Raw genomic sequence first — 22,892 nt, 5'->3', positions numbered from 1 at the left:
AGGTTGTTAGCGGCTATAGTAGGACAAGCTAACAGTATTTATAGTAAATTTAAAAATTAATTTTGTCCAACATGTAATTACATGTGAAAAGAGCTTGTCAATATTTTTCAGTAAAAGTATAAAGCAAGGATTTGTCTTAAATTGCGGCAGTCTTAACAGATTTTTATTTTAAAATATATAATTCCTACTGTTAGCGCGATTATTTTATCCCTGATAACCCACATTTAGGTTATGGTAACAGTAGGCCTACTGTTAGGTTAAGTACGAAAAACAACATGGCTAGGTTTCTTGTGGTGCTAATTATATCCCAGGTCTTGGTTCCTAGTCTTGGACAGCAGACTTCAAACGGAGTGGCTGCAACTTCGTCTTCCCCAGACACACAAGCAACAGCAATTTCTAGCCCTTCCCTTGGGCACACAGGCATTTACGGCAATTCCAGCATAAGCAACAGCTCTACAAGCGACGCTGTTGGTTTTGCTATCAAAATATTCATACCGTTCTGTCATAAGGCGGCAGTGCAATCTTGCGTTTCCATACCGGTGAAGCAATGCAAGGAATGTAACATGATATCTGCGGGTTTTTTCGGCTTTTTCGTCGTCTTACTCGGGCTTGGCCTGCTGTTTGGCAACGGATTGGTGATATGCATTTTCGCCAAGGATAAATCTTCTTTTACCGGAACCTACGGAAAGATTAAGGTCTCTCTGGCGGTTTCAGACTTGTTGACAGGTAAGATGTTTTGAATATTTAAATCAAAAAAATGCCAGGTGAAAAACAAGACTTGAAACTTAGTTAGCACTGAAGTAATAACTTAAGACTTTAGGTAAATGACTCTAAGTGCTCTTAACTTACTTTTAACAAATAACTTGACATAAGACAATTGGGTGAACGACGCAATTTTAACTTAGGTCATTTGCAAAAACGACATGACTGAAATGAAGGGTTTTCACGTGGCTATTTTAAATGACTTATTCATCTTATTTTGGCATATAAAACAATTTTCTTGTTAAACTTTGCGTTTTTATTGTTTTTTTGGTTGGGTTATTGGTCATATAATCGGACAAGTTCACCAATTTTAATGTTTTAACGTTTAATTTTGTATGACAATAGCTTGACTTGAAATTGACTTGCACTAATTATTACTTGACTGGGACTTTTTTTTCAAGATGACCTGACTTTGACTTAAGTTATTTGACAACTGACTTGACTTAGATTTGAGTTATTTCACAAATGACTTGACTTAGACTAAGGTAATTTAAATATTTCTTGTTCACAACACTGTACAGTGATCTTATAACGCGGAAATTCGTTTACATCACAGGATTTCTGTTTTTCGGTGTGATTCTACCGAACTTCGTCGAAACGCTAAACCAAACGAGCTACGAGATCTATTTAAAGTTCGAAATCACCCAAGGAACACCGGAAGCCTTAGGGTCCGGGTTTTTCCACATCTTTATCTACACAGCGTCCTTCTATCATCTTGTGTTGCTCGCACAACAACGTTTGTACGCTGTGACTTTTCCACTACGGTATCGGGAACAGCGTCCGATAACAGTAGGATTCGGCATTGCACTTGTCTGGTGTATATCGTTTCTAATTGCTGTAACTCCGAGTAAGTTTATATTCGGTAATTAAATGAAAGATAAACACACTTATGTATTCAACAACTGTGATCTAGCCTCCGACCATACCGGGACCGTCTACAAAAACTGTGAACCGATTTTTGTAAGTTTTCGAGAGCCGAACCGGAACTGAAAAGAATATTGTGAATAAACTTAAACCTTAACTAAAGCCGAACCTGTCAAAAAGCGGTTCACTCCGGCATGGCGACACCACTTGTGTTATACACAGTAAAGTTATGCCATGTTCAAAATTTTACGGAAATAAATTAATTTTCGACAAACAAAACGTTGCTTTTTATTTTTTTAGCAATGAGTACAATTCAATAATTATTCTCTATACATTTAATGACCCGCATTTTTAGATTAAACGCAACTTATATTGTTTTCGACTTTTAAATTGCTCCGAATCTAAACACGAACTGAACAGTATTACGCAATTTTCTTGAACCTGAACGGAACCTGAACCGGAAAAATCAAACAATTTTACTCCCTGGATAAAATACACCAAGAGCCGTCAGAACGCCGCCCTAGCTCAGTTGTTTGATTGGTTCGAATCGCATCACTTGCTAACATTTTTACACTTGCTTGCTTTTACAAATGTTGTTATGCCTTGGATTCAGCCAAGACTTTCCTAAAGCGGCAGTTTGTTATTTACCACTATTTTCTTCTTTTACAGTGTGGCATCCTACAATCGACTACGTGTACGACTGTGTCATTTTTCTCTTCGCGGCACGCAGCCCAAACAGATACATCACGTTACTCTTTTCATTCATGACCATGGTCCCATATACATTGATGGTAAGATTTAAATCCGATGGGTTGCAAAATTAATTAGTTAATAAAAACAACTTAAAATTTATTGATTTTGCCTTTATTGAACCACCGCGTCAAATGTTGGTTTCTGGTTCATGCTAAACAATATATAGGTATATTAACCTCATATGTTAACCTTATTGATTTTGATCCCATTCTTAAAGTGTAAATTTTTGTTTAGTAACTCATCCAATGCTTTTTGTGCTTCTCTTTGTCACAGTGACATTAACATATTAAGACTTATTAAGACTGGGCAAAGCCCAACGTGTATTTAATTTACGCAGGTGATTTTAGCTGCAGCCACTGGTATTTGCCTTCACCGCAAAATACTTGGATCACGAAGAAAGCGCGAGAACATGATCTTCTTCACCTTGGTTCTCATGGTTGTGGGATTAACACTTACTACAGGTAAGCATAAATTGCTTGGAAGAGGCCACACAGTAAATATAAAAATTTCAGTGAAGAAATTGAGTCGCCATGCAAGTATCGCTCTTCTGCTTAAACTTAGGACGTGAGCACAACGAAAAAAGGTTGAGAAACATTAATATAACCTATATATAAACTGTTGCTACCAGGCATGGTAATATAAATCAAAAACAGCTCTTCTGGTAATTGTAATTGTTAACCAACGTTTCGGCAACCTATACAAGCCGCCTTCGTCAGGGTGAATGACACTGAACGCTCGTACAATAAATGGAAAGCAAAAAAGGAAAAAAGCAGAAATAAACGCGAGCAACGAAACGATAAGAAAATAATTAGCGACTGCCTCTAGTCCTTCAGCAGGTGCTTGTAGCATGCAGAAAGCATCACGTCAGTTTTGACGTTCATGGTGTTACCCTTCTTATGGATGTTCCAAGAATTAATGTAATTAATGTAACCTATATTACAGGTCCTTATGTGATGATTGTATTTCTCTCATGGAATGAATATGCAGACCAGCCGAGTTTTCAACTTGGTTTCGTCATATGCTATTACCTGTCCTTGGCAAACAGGTACTAGTTGTAAACTAAATTAACCTTCATCAGGCAAAGCACATTGTTTTTGTTTGTAAAGTTTTGTTCGACATGAAAGTTTTAACCCTTGTTATAAGATTCATGCTCACATTTTGTGCAACTAAACTCTGAAAAACGACATATCTACCAAAGTTATGCATTTTGGGGACTATTGTAATTAGCAGCCAATACTATACTTGGGTTTTCAGAGTTATTGCTAGCATGTTTGTTATTTAAATCAAAATAATAAAAAAATGAATACAGTTTAAAATGCTGTTCAAGTAATGTAACAATAACGATTTGACCTACTTTACACATTGAAAAAAACTTTTACGACATGAGGTTATCTGTAAATAAAACATATTAAAAATGCTTTCGGCATGTATCGTTAACTTATCCAGCAAGTAATTATACCGTGCACCTTTTAAAATCAACATTTAAACCTCCTTTTTCGACCAGCATCGTCAACGTGCTGGTTTACAGCGTGATCGACGGTAAGTTTCGAAAATCGTCGCGAGAGCTGCTAAGGAAGCTGTTCAGCCTAAATGCGGAACCGCGTCGTGGCGGTTCGTCGTCATTCGTCAGCAGTGCCGATGAAAGGTCGCTCCACCGAATCTCTGACGCTGTCAAGTCCTGAAATTGGATGTCTGCTTGTTTTAACTGTGTACAGAAACATGTGTAACTGACCTAATTGTAATTTAAAAGTCTATAGCGCTGGTTATCAAAGCTGAGTTCGTGTTGTAGCGTCGTAAGCTGCGGAAATGTACAACAAAACCCAAAAAATAAATGAATTGATAAAGTCGAAGCAAATATAACTCTTTTTCCTAAGGATATTGTTACTTTTATTATAGCATGCGCATAAATATTTTGCAAGGGACCTCCCTGTAATTTCGTTCAAAACGTTTTGAAAACATAAAAAGTAGCTTTTATTGTTTGGAAATTCTAATATAAAGAGTATTATGACGTTTTAAAGGTTTGTGGCTTTAGTTTCACGGCTCATACTGACATATAAGACTAAGTGAATGCAATTGTGCTTTAAATAGGCTTGCCATACGTCCCGGTTTAGCCGGGACAGTCCCGGTTTTAAGGCCTTGTCCCGGTGTCCCGCCATTTTTCAATTTGAGATTTACAAAAAATAAATTAAAACTGTAAAAACTCTTAAGTTAGCCATTTAGCAATTATAATATACTGATTGCCTCAATAGAAATAAGTTTTAATGTTTGCAACTTAAGACTTACATGTTTAAAAACTTCTTGATGTCTGTAACCGCGCAAAATTTAGGTAGAATTATTTGCATTTAATGCGGAGGTTTTAATGGTAACCAATTTCCAGTTTCAAACAAGATATTACTCACGTTGGACGCAATATGGTACAGGGATTACGTCTCACGTTTGTGAGTGCTTCCAAAATTGCTTTTTGGTTACATACTTTGTGGCATTGTATAAAACAACTGTGTAAAGATAGTAATTTAATCTCACAAGACGAAGAATTGAATTTGTTGCTTTAAATATTGCCTTAATTTAAATTAATAGCTTTTAGGTTTAAGAACTTCTTGAAGTATGTTACCGCGCAAAATTTAGGTAGAGTTCGCAAAACATCGCATTTAATGCGGCGGTTTTAATCGTAACCAATTTCCAGTTTCAAACGAAATTTTGCTTACGTTGTACCAGGATTACGTATTTGCTGAATATCACGCAATGCGAACAACGGCTGCTATACAACTTAAGGTTTTACGTTATTGAGGGGTTCCCTATTGATATATGTCACTGGTTTTCGTTACGTAAAACATGTTTGACGTGCTTAAACGTTGGGTATTTAGCCGTTTCAATGCAAATAAGCACACATTATTTGGAATTTTGCTTCAACAAAATGTAAAAGTTTAGTTTGCGAAGACCAACAATTAGATGTTTCACAATCACGCAGATGAATGCGATAATTTATAACACGCCTTCCGATTAAATGCTGCTTCCACACAGGCTAATTATGTGACTCCATTTGTGGGGAATAATTTATTTAACCCATTTCAGGCACAAAAGGCAAAAAAATAGTCAAGGGACGACCAACATATATGCTGTATAACAATTAACGATTAGAGAAATTAAAATGATTTATTTAGAAAAAATTAAAATGTTTACGACTTTACACATAATTTAACGTACAAGCCAGGGTATTACGCTATCCGTAACATTGCTTTTTAGTAACATGGTAAATTACCTTTTTAAATCATCGGCAATAACATGCGGCTCAAGCGAATGACGCAGACGCAGAGTACAACATAATACGTATTAGTTTTTAGAGGCAAGCTTGAAGGAATCATACATTTTGTTCAACTTATGCTTGAGAAAGATTTGGTCCGGGAATACGAATTTGTACACAGCGCGTTTGCCAACATGAACGGCCTAATATTGTTGCTGCTTTCACGAGGGCCGCATCCTACATTAATTATAAAAAGTATTTACCCGACTCATTTTATTCACAATACAGAACATTACTTTCGGTTACAATTTAAATTATTGACAAACCATCCTTAAAAATAGGGTCCTGAAAAATAACCCCTGACAAAATATAACCGCAATCCCGTTAAGTTAATTATTTGCATTAAATTATTTTGTATTAGATCTACATTAAGCCTAGCTTTAAACCATAGAGTTGTAAGACTTATGTAGCCTATATCGAACAGAGGACCAAGTCGACGATTTATAAACCGGGAATTACGACAAACCATCTGTAAAAGTCATTTTTTGTTTAATCGTTTTTATTTATTTATTTATGTTCGTTTATGTCGTTTATTATTTTATTTTTTCACAAGACCTATACGTGGTTTAAAACCGGTATAACCTTACCAACCACATGTCGTCACCCAAAGAAGTATTTTAAACGTTGCAATAGTTTTTTTTAACTGTTGTCTCAAATTGTTTTTGAGGCATTGAAAAATATCTCCAGTCGTGCTTATTTGTATTTTACTATTGGAATAAGTGCTTGCTTCAATAAAATCATAATGCACAGTTGTTAAAGTGCTACCGATTCAAGATTTCGTACTTTTATTACTATACACCGGTAGGACAAAAAATATATTTTCTTTTTGTAATATTTGTATCTTCTGAAACCTATATTGAAGTTAACTTCACAAGGTGAACTGTAAATAAAATGTGGATGTATTTCAATTAAAGCATTAGTAGCGCACATCCAATCATGACGAACTGCATTAATTAATGTATGTCATAATTTAGTTCCTTTTTTGATTGATTTTTCTGGCACGGACATTCAATAATTTTGCCTCCGATACATTACAATTTCGGCTAAAACGATAAACTTGGTCGTTTCAGTTTGTTGTTGTTTTGCCACAAGCGAAAACCTGCGGTGAAGTCCGGTTTCATTATTCAAACTCTAAACGTGACTATATATATAGTCACGGCTCAAATACGCAGAGGAAATGCGGCGTGGTCTTTAGACAGGTCGTCGCCTGTTTGATGATCGTTCAGCGAACCAGAAAACATCTACGAGTTCTGATGAATAATTGCTGATCCTTCCAGCGTTCTGAAAGCTACGGCTAACAATATAGTAGTTTAGACCAGTGGTTTTCAACCTTTTGAGCATACGGACCGGTAAAATTTCAAAACAAATTTTGCGGACCTCAAAAAATTAAAATCTACCCAAAATGTTATAACGCCAAAAGTATGCAACGGAAACGAAACTTAATGAGCAATTTGCTGCTGTCTTTTCGATATCACACGTGTTATACGTGGTTCTATTGAAGTTTTTCACGTACAACTGGTCTTAAAGTTTAAGACTTAAATGAGTTGTAGCCTAATTTATAACAGTTTTGGCACAACACTTGCAGAATTGTGACGTAGAATAAAGTCCAATGTAAACCATTAACTCTATGTTACGTAACAATGCTGAGAATTACGGAACTGGCGAAGTTCTAAATTTGATGGACAAGCAGCCTTCAACATCTTGCATTTTGCAATTAAGATATAAAATTGTAATATATTTGACGGACCAGGGAAGTTGATGCGGACCGGCGGTTGAGAACCACTAGTTTAAACAGAGCTTCACAGATTAGGATTTTAACCCAGACGTTCATGGTCATTGGTCGTAAGCAGGTCTTCGTGTTTTAATGACTCATGCCAACGAATTGACTTAAGTTAGTCTTTCAATTAATGACTACAGTCTTTTGGGGGAAATTACTTGAATAAAATATAATCTAAAGAACACATTTGAGTAAAACCTTGCGGGCACTTTTTTAATGTTGTCTTGGAATTTTGAATGTTGTCTGAGTGTTTAACGAAATAATTCGAGTTGGTCAGACGACTCAAATCTCAATAGTGGCGAGGCTGAAATTGTTTTTTACCTGTTTTTTAATAGCATCCTAAACCTGTTTATCAATCTTTGTAGGATAAGAGAACAATTGCCAAAAGAAAATTCATGTAAATTAATCATGACATGACTTCAAAATTATACATATAGGGCACCAAATTCTTAAGTGCTTGGGGCCTCTAAAAGGCATGTTCCGGCCCTGAGAAAAATTATTATTAATTTAAAAGGCTGGCATACTAAGAAGTTTAAAACTACCTGGTTTGGAGCGCCTGTTGATATACATTCCAAAAGAGCTTCCCTTAAACAATCACCACTTCTGGGATCTTTGTTTGGTTATAATTTTGAGTAGTTCGTAAAGACACTCTATGAATTAATCCGTACCAAAGGGACAATACCAGTTAAACTAAGTGGACAAATAGGTTTCCAAGTAGCTATAACCGTTTTAATAAATTTATGATAGTCATATTTATTGTTTTAGCAGAAATTGTAATGCTGTTTAACCGGGATTTGGCCTCCCCAAAGCATAACAACTCAAAGCCAACTGCAGCAAGGCAAAACAAGGCTGTACAAACTAGGAAGATTAATGGTCGCCTTATCCTCCCTAACAGAGCGGATGTATCGTTGCTAACGCGTGCAAATACTGTGGTCATGTTTCTACCGTGGCCACCTGCAAGTGATCACAGAAAAGTATAATGTGTTGAAAGAGTCTTTCTTAAAATGTGCCCCTTCCAAAGGTGGTCGTGTTAGGTTGTGTCATTTGACGATGATAGGAGATTTTCATAAAATAGCATAGCAGTATAGTAGGATTTACAGAAAGGTGTGCTACTAGAAGAAGACAATCGCGGGGTAACTTTTTCAGTCGTGTGTAACTGGATTTTGCAGCTACAAAGTCACAAGATATAGAATACCGTGTGATGATATATACGACAAAGGTTAACTAAAGTTGCACGTGATAACGTTGGTTAAAATCGGCTAAAATGTACGCCTTTATAGCTCGTAGGGGGTCGACGATTTATCAAACTAAAGTCGACAAGAAAGGGAAGTACATTTAGTTAATGAAAGCTAAAGACGCACAGAAGGCTAAAGACGTACGTCAACTAAATCTCACAATTAAACGTTTGTTTAATATAAAATTTATTCACGGACGTTACCTTTAAAAAACATTTTAAGATTGATATATCCTACCCTTTTATCAGAAGTATGTCATACACTCATGTGCTACTATTTTCATGTCGTGCGTAACTGGATTTGCATCAACAATAAAATGTAGAATTCAGTTTAGACAAACGTAAAACGAAAATGATATGCAAAAATGTTATGCCTTACAGCTCAGAGTTAATTGACGACTTGTCAAGCTATTGGTCGACAAGATAGTCCATTTATGAAGTGCCTTAAAGCAAAAAGTAACAACATATTTGATTCCAAAATAATGTTACAGGTTCTTCCCTAATTATTGAGTGTAGCTCTTATACGCAATAAATGGTAGTATCACTGAAACTTTCTGATGTATAAAATCTTTGCGGTTTTACCAATAATAGCCCAGGCGCTGTTTGGAACCTTGGGGCAGCATGAGACATCAAGCAAAGTTGTCTCATTGAACGCATCGTTGCAAGATTCGCAAGCAACAACAAATGCTGATTATCCCTTGATCCTGCCGGGCCTAAACGAGACTTACTTCGTTGATATATCTGCATTTGAGATGAATGGCTTCAACGATTCCAAACACAGCGGGCACAGGCACCGTTTTAATATTGTAATTTTCTTACCTTTTTGTAAGAAGGAAGCAAAGCAATCCTGTACTAAGACGCCAATTAAGCAATGCAAGGATTGCAGTATGGCGGCTGCGGGTTTTTTCGGGTTTGCTGTAGTCGTACTTGGACTAGGAGTGCTATTCGGCAACGCATTGGTGATTTGGATCTTTGCAAGGAATAGATCTTCCTTTAATGGCACCTACGGTAAAATCAAGGTCTCATTGGCAGTTTCCGACATTTTGGCGGGTGAGTTATTTTGTTTCAAATCCAAGTAGCCGTTTTGCTTAACATATCAACTAATGCCTGAGAATATAAAAAAAAACATGGCAAAGACTATTTACAAAGGACATGCATTTTAATTTAAACTTATCTTTTTCGCGGGTGTTCTTTTCTTGGTATAATATTTCCAAACTATAAGAAACCATAATAAGAAACAACGTTTTAGAATGGAAATAACATTATTTTAAAGATAAAACTAAGTCTACAATTATTCATTTATGAATTTTTTTAACATGCATTTTCATTTTGAATTTATCGTTTTCGCAGGTGTTCTGTTTCTTGGTATAATATTTCCAAACTATGTTGAGAGCCTGAATCAAACGAGCTACGAGATCTCTCAGAAATTCTGGCGTTCCCAAGGAACACCGGGGTCTTTTGGGGCCGGATTTTTCCACATCTTTATTTACACAGCATCATTCTATCACCTTGTGCTACTAGCACAACAGCGTCTCTACGCCGTTGCATTTCCAATGAGATACCGACAACAAAGTCCAAAAACTGTGGGCATGGGCATTGCACTTGCATGGTTTGCTTCGTTTCTAGTTGCGATAGCTCCGCGTAAGTTACAAACAATTGGTTAATTTAAACAAGGGACCTTTAATATTTGTCATTTTACTACGATGTCGATACCCGATATTTCGCACAAAAACAATGCCAATCCTATCTGATAAATGACCTTGTACAATGCTCAACAGGCAAACAGATAAAATTGAAACTTTAAAAGGTCGTTATAACTTAGGTTATTGAGATATAATGTTTATTAACGTTACGAATTTGGTTACCTCCAGTTTTTAATCTAATGCAGCGCTTCTTTCTGGTGCGCCATGGAAGGCTGCCAGGTGCGCCGTAAGCAAAAGGGAAAAAAATAATATATACAACATATATTTATACGTTTCTGTTAAACTTAGCTCATTGATTCCACAGTACTTTTAAGTAGAAAACACAATAAGACCTACAAAGCAACAGCATCTAAGTCAGATAATAATCTATAATAGTACTAAGACTACCGACATAACAACACCAAATTCGCAGTAGACTATAATGACCACGACAGAGTATAATCTAAAATAGACTAAATAAGATCTAAACATGTCAAATTAAGCCCAAAATTAATCAGAATTAGACGTAAATGGACAAAATTAAGCCCAGGACTGTAGCGAAAGGATATGGAATGATTGGAGGATACCCTGTTTTTTGCTGTGGCCTTTGCGCGCCGCTGTTTTGGCCCCGGATTTTTTCCCCTGTTTGGGCTTATGGGCGGGTAGTTGGTGGTGTTAGCAATTGGGTTAGGGTTGAACATATTCTGGAAGTTATTGATAGTTATGGATGGTGTTTTGGGTTAGATAAACGGTTGTATAGGCCTTATTTTGGCCATTTGGTTTAAATCCGATTTCGTCATTATGACGACTATTAGGTTTAACTCCTTACGCCTTTTCCTAACTGTCTTTTATTCCGAATTTTGCTTTTGCCATGTTTACTAAATAAAAAAATGTACAAAATCAATGGTAAAAATCCATGAAGCTCTGGCCTGCTAGTCACTATAGTGCACAATATGTGGTACCGAACCGATTTGATATCAAAAAAATATATAATGGAAGTTCAATACATAATGCGTCATTTGTTGTTCAAAATATTTAAAAGTGTCATGCTTATGTAAGTCAATAAACTTAATTTGAAACGTATTTACAGTGTGGACCCATCGAAAAGTGATATACATGTACGATTGTCCCACATTCCTCTACACTGCAGGCAGCAACAACTATTATATTACGATATTATTTTCATTCGTGGCTATCGTCCCCTATACAATGATGGTAAGAAGTGTTAAGTTCTAAAAAGCTGTAGGACCCAAAATCAGACATGTACAACTGGATAATATTAGTTCTCTAATTCAATGAGTTAGAGCTAAATTCGTTTAATTCTAGTTCTAATCTAATTCGCATTTGATCAAAAATACTACTTTGTCCAACGGCCATTTTGAGTCTCTCAGTCATAACAAAGAATCTGAATTAAAATGTAGGTAATTTTTACAGACTGAAAAGCATATGTTATGCTGAAAGGCATAACATTTGGGACACACATATTTACCATTAACATTCATTTTAGAATAATTTGCGATTTAAATAAATAATTTTATGTAATTCTAGTGGAAATTCGTTTTTTAAAGAATTCTGTAATTCTAATTTTTCGAATCTAATTTGAGAAAATGAATATGATCTTTTTCTAAATCTAATCTATTTGGAAAAACTAAAATGATCTATTTCTAAGTTTAGTCTATAGAAAAACTGAAATGATGTAATTTTAATTCTAATCTTATTATAAAAAGCTAAAACAATCTACTTTTCCAAGTCTGCTTCAGATGTTTACACTTTGATAAAGCAGTCATGTGATATACGTATACAGCTTTTATGAAAAAACAAAACTCGATATGCAAATATTGTTACCTACAATTGCCGAAGAACACAAATATAATTAAGTACAACAGCTAAAATTTGTTTGACATTATGGGTCCTTAGTTATCGCTCCTTTCCTAAGTGCTTTGCGGCTAAACAAAACGACTAAACAAAATTAAAGAAAACTCCTCCATGTTTTTCCAGTGCCTATAGCAAAAGCGTATACATATAATAACTAATTGTCGAGTTTCGCCATGTTACTTTTTTGCATCACCGCATTTTAGTGTAAAGTATACAGAAGAAAATCTGTTCTCAATGTTGTTTTTATGTCTCAGGTAATTCTTACCCTGGTCACTGGCATTTGTCTTTACCGCAAACGGTTTGCTTCGGGTAACCGAGATTGGAAGAAACGGGAAATCATGGTATATTTCACGTTGGTTTTTATGCTCCTGGGATTAACCATCACTACAGGTTGGACATATTTTTATGCAACAATTTGTTAATATATTGTTGCTGGTGTGTGTTTCAAAACGTTTTGTTAATATATCGTTGCTGGTGTGTGTTTCAAAACGTGCCTGTCTGAATGTGTACTTACTAGAAAATGTTCTTACTAAGAATGCCAGATAGGCTACAGGGTATGTTATTTCAACAACGATTCCGGTGTTTTGGGTTTAAGTTAGTTCTGTCTAATCTAACGCTAATAACATCATTGATTTATAAAGAAAATATTCATCAAAAAGAAAAAACGGTTGATTGAAACAAAGGAAGTCATAGTTGCACCCTATTGTTAAAATATTTAGTTACCTCCAAATGCACAAATACTGCAGTATTTTCTGAAAAATAACAATGATAAAAACGCCGATATCAAATTGTCATCGAATCGGTGTTAATAATACCCCACAATCGGACTTGTATTGTTACTCTTATTAGGTTTATTGTACTGACCCCATCTTTTAGCGCAGGGGCGGGCAACATACGACCCTCGACAGGATTTTGAGCGGCCCCCAGACAGTTTCCGGTTTTACATGATAATGTTGCCCGCGGCCACAGTCTACCGCAATCAAAAATTCCTATCTTACTACGTCAAATAATAGTGATTGTTAGTTATTCTTTAGTTTCTGTTTTGGGTTAAAATTAGAGATTTCCAGCCGTAAGTTCGAAATAAAAGCAACATAAATATCACACAGTTTGGAAATAAAACTAACACACAGTACGGAATAAGACCAAAATAGGACTAATATCAAATAGTCGTAATACCGTCTAAATCGGAATAAGTCATAAACCCATCGGAATAAGACTTAAATGACCAGAATCATGCCTATAAAACATTTTACCTAACCCCAAACCTCACCCCGAAGTAAATCACCAACTCCACCATTACCCACCAGCTACCAATAACCCCCAATAGGGCCAGAAAATCAGGTGCCATAACAGCGGCTTCAAACCAGGGCGCCCAAAATTCAACACCAAAGCGGCCAATGTCATGGCCGCCATCGTCCCATACCCTCTCCCTACAGCTTCAGGCGTGGTTTTGGTCATATAGGCCTTAGAATTTAGGACTTATTCCGACGAAAGAATTTAGGACTTATTCCGACAGATTTGTGTCTTATTTAGATATAGTTATTATTCTGTCGTAGGTATTACTGCGTGTTTGGCTTTATTGTGTCGTTGGTTAATACTATGGTATTATTGATTTTTTAGGTCTTATTGTGTGTTCCATATTTAGATTTAGAGTTTACATCAATATTATTCCTTGTATTTTGCCGAGAAACGTAAAGTTTATGAACGATTGGATGCCGAAGTACTTTTTCAAGTCGGCAAGAAAAAAAATTAGTTGTTGACAGGGCAATGGAAGTGTTGCCGTGTTCAAAGAGTAGAACAATAGCCGCCATTATGCGACAAAACGGGCCATGGCAGTACAATTAATAATAATATATCGATCAGAATCCGGCCCGACAAGTACTTCAGTTTCCCATATCAGGCCCGCGGACTGCAGAAGTTGCCCGCCTCTCTGTTTTAGCGTATGACACTCTCGTTGTTAGTTATCACTAGAGTGACTTTACTTTGTAGCTATACTAACTCGTTTAAATTCATACCTCTGTTTTAGGTCCATACGTGATTGCAGTTTTCTTGTCATGGCATAGATATACTCATTTACCCAAGTTTCAGCTTGCCTTCACCATGTGCTACTACCTAGCCTTAACAAACAGGTAAGCTTAGGAAAGTAACACTGAATAGCTTGTAGCTATAAGGGATATCTAGGGCGTTAAAACCATTTTGTAATATTAATGGTTTGAAAGGGGGTTTGGTGAACCAATACAGACGAACTGTCAAAGTTTTGGTTTACTGACAACAATCAAATTGTAACACTAAATTGTAAAACTATAGACAGATCTGTTCATAAGTTTAATGGTGAAAAATAGCGACATGCTTTATTGTTCAAACGCATAAAGGATGCCACCAAGGTGTAACTGTTGTGGCCTTCATATCACTGATGATGGCATGAACATCTGCCGAAACGTTTGAACAATAAAGCATGTCGCTTTCTACGTCTATTTGGGTCGTTATTTTCACCATTAATCAAATTGTAATTTCATTATATAAAGTGCATACCAACCTGCATAGGATAAATTACCGTACCTACCATATTGCTGACCTTACAAAGGAAGTTTAAAGTCAGTTGTAAATAATGGAGTCCACTTCTTGGTTCTAGTTCAGATTAAGAATAAAAATACTGCTAACTTGTAACAATTACAATTGTCTAGGTTCCATTTCCTCAGATCTAATTATCGTATAATTATCACATCTAATTATATATTAGTCATGTTGACGTTAAATGGGCTTTAAACTACTTACCAATATACTTACATTAGAAAACTGTTTCACTTAATGTTTATAGATTTTGGTCAGTTCAATATTAATAGTAAATAAATAATCCATTGGTTAATGTTGACTAAAGATCAAACTTGTATAACACTGCTCAATTGCTTTCGATTCTTTGTAATCTAAATTATTTTTTCTTTCAGCATAGTCAACGTGCTGGTTTACAGTGTAATGGACAAGAAGTTTCGAAAAGCGTCGCGAGAACTTCTCCGAAAGTTTTTCCATCTAAAAGAAAAAGAGAAGAGGCGATTTTCAACGTCAAGCCAGAAAAAAAGAAGGAGCAAAAAATCTCTGCGAACCCCTTCAAATTCAACTCACTAAAACATGATGCTATTCTTTGCAACTACCAAATTAGTGCTTAACACATCTATTACATGCAATTTTAGCTACCTTTAAATATTTATAAAGTGATCTAGTAAATTGAGTTTTGTCGGGTTGTGGCTGGCTCTTTATGCAGATATTTCTTGTTAGTTTCAATGTAAAGAATACAAAAGGTATGAGTTGCGTAATTTTATACAAGCGTTTTCAACTTTGTAAAAACAAGAGTTCAAGCCTCACCGCACACTAGATGTCTTGATCATGATTACTTAAATCGAATAAAACATGTTTTATAAGCCTCCTGGTTTATTGTTATGAGTATGGCGTGATCGTTGTTCAGTACTGCTTTGGCAGGGCTGATTGTATATATAGGCTACACATGTGGATTCCATGCCTCAGTTTGAATACTCACTAATATTTCAGTTGTTATAATTAATTAATGATAAAATGTTAAGTGTGCAACTTAGGAGGATTTGCTTACTTAGTTTATTAGCCATTATTTAAAAGTACTACATTATATACACACCCTTGAGTTTGCATGTGTACTTATATTGAAAGGCCGTAACTGGAATAAAATGCAAAATTAAACGAGCCATAGATTTTAGCGAGCCCAAACAAATGCGAATTTGACAAGATCTGATGATATATGTTTTCTTAGCAGTCATTTGTGTTGTTCAAACTGTCACACTTTGTATCGTTTGGCTGTATTTTTCCTTTTTTTAAGAAGATAGACTGAAAGAAGGAACAGTGTTTTCGTCTCCTAAAACTTTTTAGTCTTTTAAAACAGCATTAGTTTCGTCCAAAGCTTACTTTTAGGAACAAAGAGACTTGTCTAGAAAACATTTGTGAAATAATTGTAATTGCTCGATATCGATTGATTATGAGCCATGTTTAAATTTATTAAACAAATAGTCAAATAAGTTTGGGTGGTGTTTGATTTGGTTAGGTTGCCGACTGCAGTAGTTTATATGGTTAGATTTATTGAGATTGTTTCTTAACCTCATCCAAAACTTAAGAAAACCATGGGGAGAATTGGAAGACATGGCTCATGTTAATTCATTTCGAACTGTTTTCATACAGTTGTCTTATGTGTGTATGGTTTCCAAGTAGCCATAACCGTTTTAATAAATTTATGATAGTCATATTTATTGTTTTAGCAGAAATTGTAATGCTGTTTATACGGGATTTGGCCTCCCCAAAGCATAACAACTCAAAGCCAACTGCAGCAAGGCAAAACAAGGCCGTATAAACTAGGAAGATTAATGGTCGCCTTATCCTCCCTAACAAAGCGGATGTATCGTTGCCAGCGCATGTAAATACTGTGGTCATGTTTCTACCGTGGCCACGTGTGAAGTGGTCACAGGAAAGTATTATGTGTTGAAAGAGTCTTTCTTAAAATGTGCCCCTTCCAAAATTGATCGCCTTAGGTTGTGTCATTTGACGATGATAGGAGATTTTCATAAAATAGCATAGCAGTATAGTAGGATTTACAGAAAGGTGTGCTACTAGAAGAAGTCGTGCCGTTCAGTTTAAAACAATCGCGGGGTAACTTTTTCAGTCGTGTGTAACTGGATTTTGCAGCTACAAAGTCACAAGATATAGAATGCCGTGTGATGAGATATACGACAAAGGGTAACTAAAGTTGCACGTGAAAACGTTGGTTAAAATCGAATAAAATGTACGCCTTTATAGCTCGTAGGGGATTGACGATTTATCAAACTAAAGTCGACAAGAAAGGGAAGTCCATTTAGTTAATGAAGGCGGAAAACGTACAGAAGGCTAAAGACGTACGTCAACTAAATCTCACAATTAAACGTTTGTTTAATATAAAATTTATTCACGGACGTTACCTTTAAAAAACATTTTAAGATTGATATATCCTACCCTTTTATCGGAAGTATGTCATACACTCATGTGCTACTATTTTCATGTCGTGCGTAACTGGATTTGCATCAACAATAAAATGTAGAATTCAGTTTAGACAAACGTAAAACGAAAATGCTATGCAAAAATGTTATGCCTTACAGCTCAGAGTTAATTGACGACTTGTCAAGCTATTGGTCGACAAGATAGTCCATTTATGAAGTACCTGAAAGCACAAAGTAACAACATATTTTATTCCAAAATAATGTTACAGGTTCTTCCCTAATTATTGAGTATAGCTCTTATACGCAATAAATGGTAGTATCACTGAAACATTCTGATGTATAAAATCTTTGCGGTTTTACCAATAATAGCCCAGGCGCTGTTTTGAACCTTGGGGCAGCATGAGACATCAAGCAAAGTTGTCTCATTGAACGCATCGCTGCAAGATTCGCAAGCAACAACAGATGCTGATTATGCCCTGATCCTGCCGGGCCTAAACGAGACTTACTTCGTTGATATATCTGCATTTAAGATCAATGGATTCAACGATTCCAAGCTTTCAACGATTCCTAGACGGCACAAGAGCCGTTTACATATTGCAATTTTCTTACCTTTTTGTCAGAAGGAAGCAAAGCAATCCTGTACTAAGACGCCAATTAAGCAATGCAAGTATTGCAGTATGGCGGCTGCGGGTTTTTTCGGGTTTGCCGTCGTCTTACTTGGACTAGGAGCGCTATTCGGCAACGCATTGGTGATTTGGATCTTTGCAAGGAATAGATCTTCCTTTAATGGCACCTACGGTAAAATCAAGGTCTCATTGGCAGTTTCCGACATTTTGGCGGGTGAGTTATTTTGTTTCAAATCCAAGTAGCCGTTTTGCTTAACATATCAACTAATGCCTGAGAATATCAAAATAAACATGGCAAAGACTATTTACAAAAGACATGCATTTTAAATTTAAACTTATCTTTTTAGCGGGTGTTCTATTCTTATAATATTTTCAAACTATAAGAAACCATAATAAGAAACAACGTTTTAGAATGGAAATAACATTATTTTAAAGATAAAGCTAAGTCTACTACTAATATGCACTTTTACGAAATTTTTTAACATGCATTTTCATTTTGAATTTATCGTTTTCGCAGGTGTTCTGTTTCTTGGTATAATATTTCCAAACTATGTTGAAAGCCTGAATCAAACGAGCTACGAGATCTTTCAGAAACTCTGGCGTTCCCAAGGAACACCGGGGTCTTTTGGGGCCGGATTTTTCCACATCTTTATTTACACAGCATCATTCTATCACCTTGTGCTACTAGCACAACAGCGTCTCTACGCCGTTGCATTTCCAATGAGATACCGACTACAAAGTCCAATAACTGTGGGCCTGGGCATTGCACTTGCATGGTTTGCATCGTTTCTAGTTGCGATAGCTCCGGGTAAGTTACAAACAATTGGTTAATTTAAACCAGGGACCTTTAATATTTGTCATTTTACTGCGATGTCGATACCCGATATTTCGCACAAAAACAATGCCAATCCGATCTCATAAATGACCTTATACAATGCTCAACAGGCAAAATAGATAAAATTGAAACTTTAAAAGGTCGTTATAACTCAGGTTATTGAGATATAATGTTTATTAACGTTACGAAATTTGGTTACCTCCAGTTGTTAATCTAATGCAGCACTTCTTTCTGGTGCGCCATGGAAGGCTGCCAGGTGCGCCGTAAGCAAAAGGGAAAAAAATAATATATACAACATATATTTATACGTTTCTGTTAAACTTAGCTCATTGATTCCACAGTACTTTTAAGTAGAAAACACAATAAGACCTACAAAGCAACAGCATCTAAGTCAGATAATAATCTATAATAGTACTTAGACTACCGACATAACAACACCAAATTCGCAGTAGACTATAATGACCACGACAGAGTATAATCTAAAATAGACTAAATAAGATCTAAACATGTCAAATTAAGCCCAAAATTAATCGGAATTAGACGTAAATGGACAAAATTAAGCCCAGGACTGTAGCGAAAGGATATGGAATGATTGGAGGATACCCTGTTTTTTGCTGTGGCCTTTGCGCGCCGCTGTTTTGGCCCCGGATTTTTTCCCCTGTTTGGGCTTATGGGCGGGTAGTTGGTGGTGTTAGCAATTGGGTTAGGGTTGAACATATTCTGGAAGTTATTGATAGTTATGGATGGTGTTTTGGGTTAGATAAAAGGTTGTATAGGCCTTATTTTGGCCATTTGGTTTAAATCCGATTTCGTCATTATGACGACTATTAGGTTTAACTCCTTACGCCTTTTCCTAACTGTCTTTTATTCCGAATTTTGCTTTTGCCATGTTTACTAAATAAAAAAATGTACAAAATCAATGGTAAAAATCCATGAAGCTCTGGCCTGCTAGTCACTATAGTGCACAATATGTGGTACCGAACCGATTTGATATCAAAAAAATATATAATGGAAGTTCAATACATAATGCGTCATTTGTTGTTCAAAATATTTAAAAGTGTCATGCTTATGTAAGTCAATAAACTTAATTTGAAACGTATTTACAGTGTTGACCGATCGAAAAGTGATATACATGTACGATTGTCCCACATTCCTCTACACTGCAGGCAGCAACTACTATTATATTACGATATTATTTTCATTCGTGGCTGTCGTCCCCTATACAATGATGGTAAGAAGTGTTAAGTTCTAAAAAGCTGTAGGACCCAAAATCAGACATGTACAACTGGATAATATTAGTTCTCTAATTCAATGAGTTAGAGCTAAATTCGTTTAATTCTAGTTCTAAATTCGTTTAATTGTAGTCCTAATCTAATTCGCATTTGATCAAAAATACTACTTTGTCCAACGGCCATTTTGAGTCTCTCAGTCATAACAAAGAATCTGAATTAAAATGTAGGTAATTTTTACAGACTGAAAAGCATATGTTATGCTGAAAGGCATAACATTTGGGACACACATATTTACCATTAACATTCATTTTAGAATAATTTGCGATTTAAATGAATAATTTTATGTAATTCTAGTGGAAATTCGTTTTTTAAAGAATTCTGTAATTCTAATTTTTCGAATCTAATTTGAGAAAATTAATATGATCTTTTTCTAAATCTAATCTATTTGGAAAAACTAAAATGATCTATTTCTAAGTTTAGTCTATAGAAAAACTGAAATGATGTAATTTTAATTCTAATCTTATTATAAAAAGCTAAAACAATCTACTTTTCCAAGTCTGCTTCAGATGTTTAAACTTTGATAAAGCAGTCATGTGATATACGTATACAGCTTTTATGAAAAAACAAAACTCGATATGCAAATATTGTTACCTACAATTGCCGAAGAACACAAATATAATTAAGTACAACAGCTGAAATTTGTTTGACATTATGGGTCCTTAGTTATCGCTCCTTTCCTAAGTGCTTTGCGGCTAAACAAAACGACTAAACAAAATTAAAGAAAACTCCTCCATGTTTTTCCAGTGCCTATAGCAAAAGCGTATACATATAACAACTAATTGTCGAGTTTCGCCATGTTACTTTTTTGCATCACCGCATTTTAGTGTAAAGTATACAGAAGAAAATCTGTTCTCAATGTTGTTTTTATGTCTCAGGTAATTTATACCCTGGTCACTGGCATTTGTCTTTACCGCAAACGGTTTGCTTCGGGTAACCGAGATTGGAAGAAACGGGAAATCATGATATATTTCACGTTGGTTTTTATGCTCCTGGGATTAACCATCACTACAGGTTGGACATATTTTTATGCAACAATTTGTTAATATATTGTTGCTGGTGTGTGTTTCAAAACGTTTTGTTAATATATCGTTGCTGGTGTGTGTTTCAAAACGTGCCTGTCTGAATGTGTACTTACTAGAAAATGTTCTTACTAAGAATGCCAGATAGGCTACAGGGTATGTTATTTCAACAACGATTCCGGTGTTTTGGGTTTAAGTTAGTTCTGTCTAATCTAACGCTAATAACATCATTGATTTATAAAGAAAATATTCATCAAAAAGAAAAAACGGTTGATTGAAACAAAGGAAGTCATAGTGATTGAAACAAAGGAAGTCGCACCCTATTGTTAAAATATTTAGTTACCTCCAAATGCACAAATACTGCAGTATTTTCTGAAAAATAACAATGATAAAAACGCCGATATCAAATTGTCATCGAATCGGTGTTAATAATACCCCACAATCGGACTTGTATTGTTACTCTTATTAGGTTTATTGTACTGACCCCAATCTTTTAGCGCAGGGGCGGGCAACATACGACCCTCGACAGGATTTTGAGCGGCCCGCAGACAGTTTCCGGTTTTACATGATAATGTTGCCCGCGGCCACAGTCTACCGCAATCAAAAATTCCTATCTTACTACGTCAAATAATAGTGATTGTTAGTTATTCTTTAGTTTCTGTTTTGGGTTAAAATTAGAGATTTCCAGCCGTAAGTTCGAAATAAAAGCAACATAAATATCACACAGTTCGGAAATAAAACTAACACACAGTACGGAATAAGACCAAAATAGGACTAATATCAAATAGTCGTAATACCGTCTAAATCGGAATAAGTCATAAACCCATCGGAATAAGACTTAAATGACCAGAATCATGCCTATAAAACATTTTACCTAACCCCAAACCTCACCCCGAAGTAAATCACCAACTCCACCATTACCCACCAGCTACCAATAACCCCCAATAGGGCCAGAAAATCAGGTGCCATAACAGCGGCTTCAAACCAGGGCGCCCAAAATTCAACACCAAAGCGGCCAATGTCATGGCCGCCATCGTCCCATACCCTCTCCCTACAGCTTCAGGCGTGGTTTTGGTCATATAGGCCTTAGAATTTAGGACTTATTCCGACAGATTTGTGTCTTATTTAGATATAGTTATTATTCTGTCGTAGGTATTACTGCGTGTTTGGCTTTATTGTGTCGTTGGTTAAAACTATGGTATTATTGATTTTTTAGGTCTTATTGTGTGTTCCATATTTAAATTTAGAGTTTACATCAATATTATTCCTTGTATTTTGCCGAGAAACGTAAAGTTTATGAACGATTGGATACCGAAGTACTTTTTCAAGTCGGCAAGAAAAAAAATTAGTTGTTGACAGGACAATGGAAGTGTTGCAGTGTTCAAAGAGTAGAACAATAGCCACCATTATGCGACAAAACGGGCCATGGCAGTACAATTAATAATAATATATCGATCAGAATCCGGCCCGACAAGTACTTCAGTTTCCCATATCAGGCCCGCGGACTGGAGAAGTTGCCTGCCTCTCTGTTTTAGCGTATGACACTCTCGTTGTTAGTTATCACTAGAGTGACTTTACTTTGTAGCTATACTAACTCGTTTAAATTCATACCTCTGTTTTAGGTCCATACGTGATTGCAGTTTTCTTGTCATGGCATAGATATACTCATTTACCCAAGTTTCAGCTTGCCTTCACCATGTGCTACTACCTAGCCTTAACAAACGGGTAAGCTTAGTAAAGTAACACTAAATAGCTTGTAGCTATAAGGGCTTATCTAGGGCGTTAAAACCATTTTGTAATATTAATGGTTTGAAAGAAGGTTTGGTGAACCAATACAGACGAACTGTCAAAGTTTTGGTTTACTGACAACAATCAAATTGTAAC

General features: G+C 35.8%; 2 protein-coding genes across 2 annotated transcripts; both read left to right on the top strand.

Moving 5' to 3' along the window:
* Positions 1 to 275: 275 nt before the first annotated feature.
* Positions 276 to 4,069, top strand: LOC146169890 (uncharacterized). The gene is made up of 6 exons (XM_083387819.1): positions 276 to 726; positions 1,319 to 1,609; positions 2,296 to 2,417; positions 2,717 to 2,840; positions 3,322 to 3,424; positions 3,884 to 4,069. The coding sequence occupies exons 1-6, from the start codon at positions 276 to 278 to the stop codon at positions 4,059 to 4,061; spliced, it is 1,269 nt and encodes a 422-aa protein (XP_083243945.1). The 3' UTR covers positions 4,062 to 4,069.
* Positions 4,070 to 9,207: 5,138 nt separating this feature from the next.
* LOC146169889 (adenosine receptor A3-like) lies at positions 9,208 to 15,725 on the top strand. Its single transcript, XM_083390888.1, has 6 exons — positions 9,208 to 9,741; positions 10,042 to 10,332; positions 11,464 to 11,588; positions 12,503 to 12,638; positions 14,275 to 14,377; positions 15,194 to 15,725. Exons 1-6 carry the CDS (start codon positions 9,249 to 9,251, stop codon positions 15,369 to 15,371), a joined length of 1,326 nt encoding a protein of 441 aa, XP_083247014.1. The 5' UTR covers positions 9,208 to 9,248; the 3' UTR covers positions 15,372 to 15,725.
* The last annotated feature ends 7,167 nt before the right edge of the window (positions 15,726 to 22,892 follow it).

Source organism: Ascidiella aspersa, chromosome 1 (assembly GCF_963924565.1).
Source record: "Ascidiella aspersa chromosome 1, kaAscAspe10.2, whole genome shotgun sequence".
Taxonomy (NCBI): domain Eukaryota; kingdom Metazoa; phylum Chordata; class Ascidiacea; order Phlebobranchia; family Ascidiidae; genus Ascidiella; species Ascidiella aspersa.
Note: the sequence above shows the minus strand (reverse complement) of the source record. Positions and strands in the feature narration are given on the sequence as shown.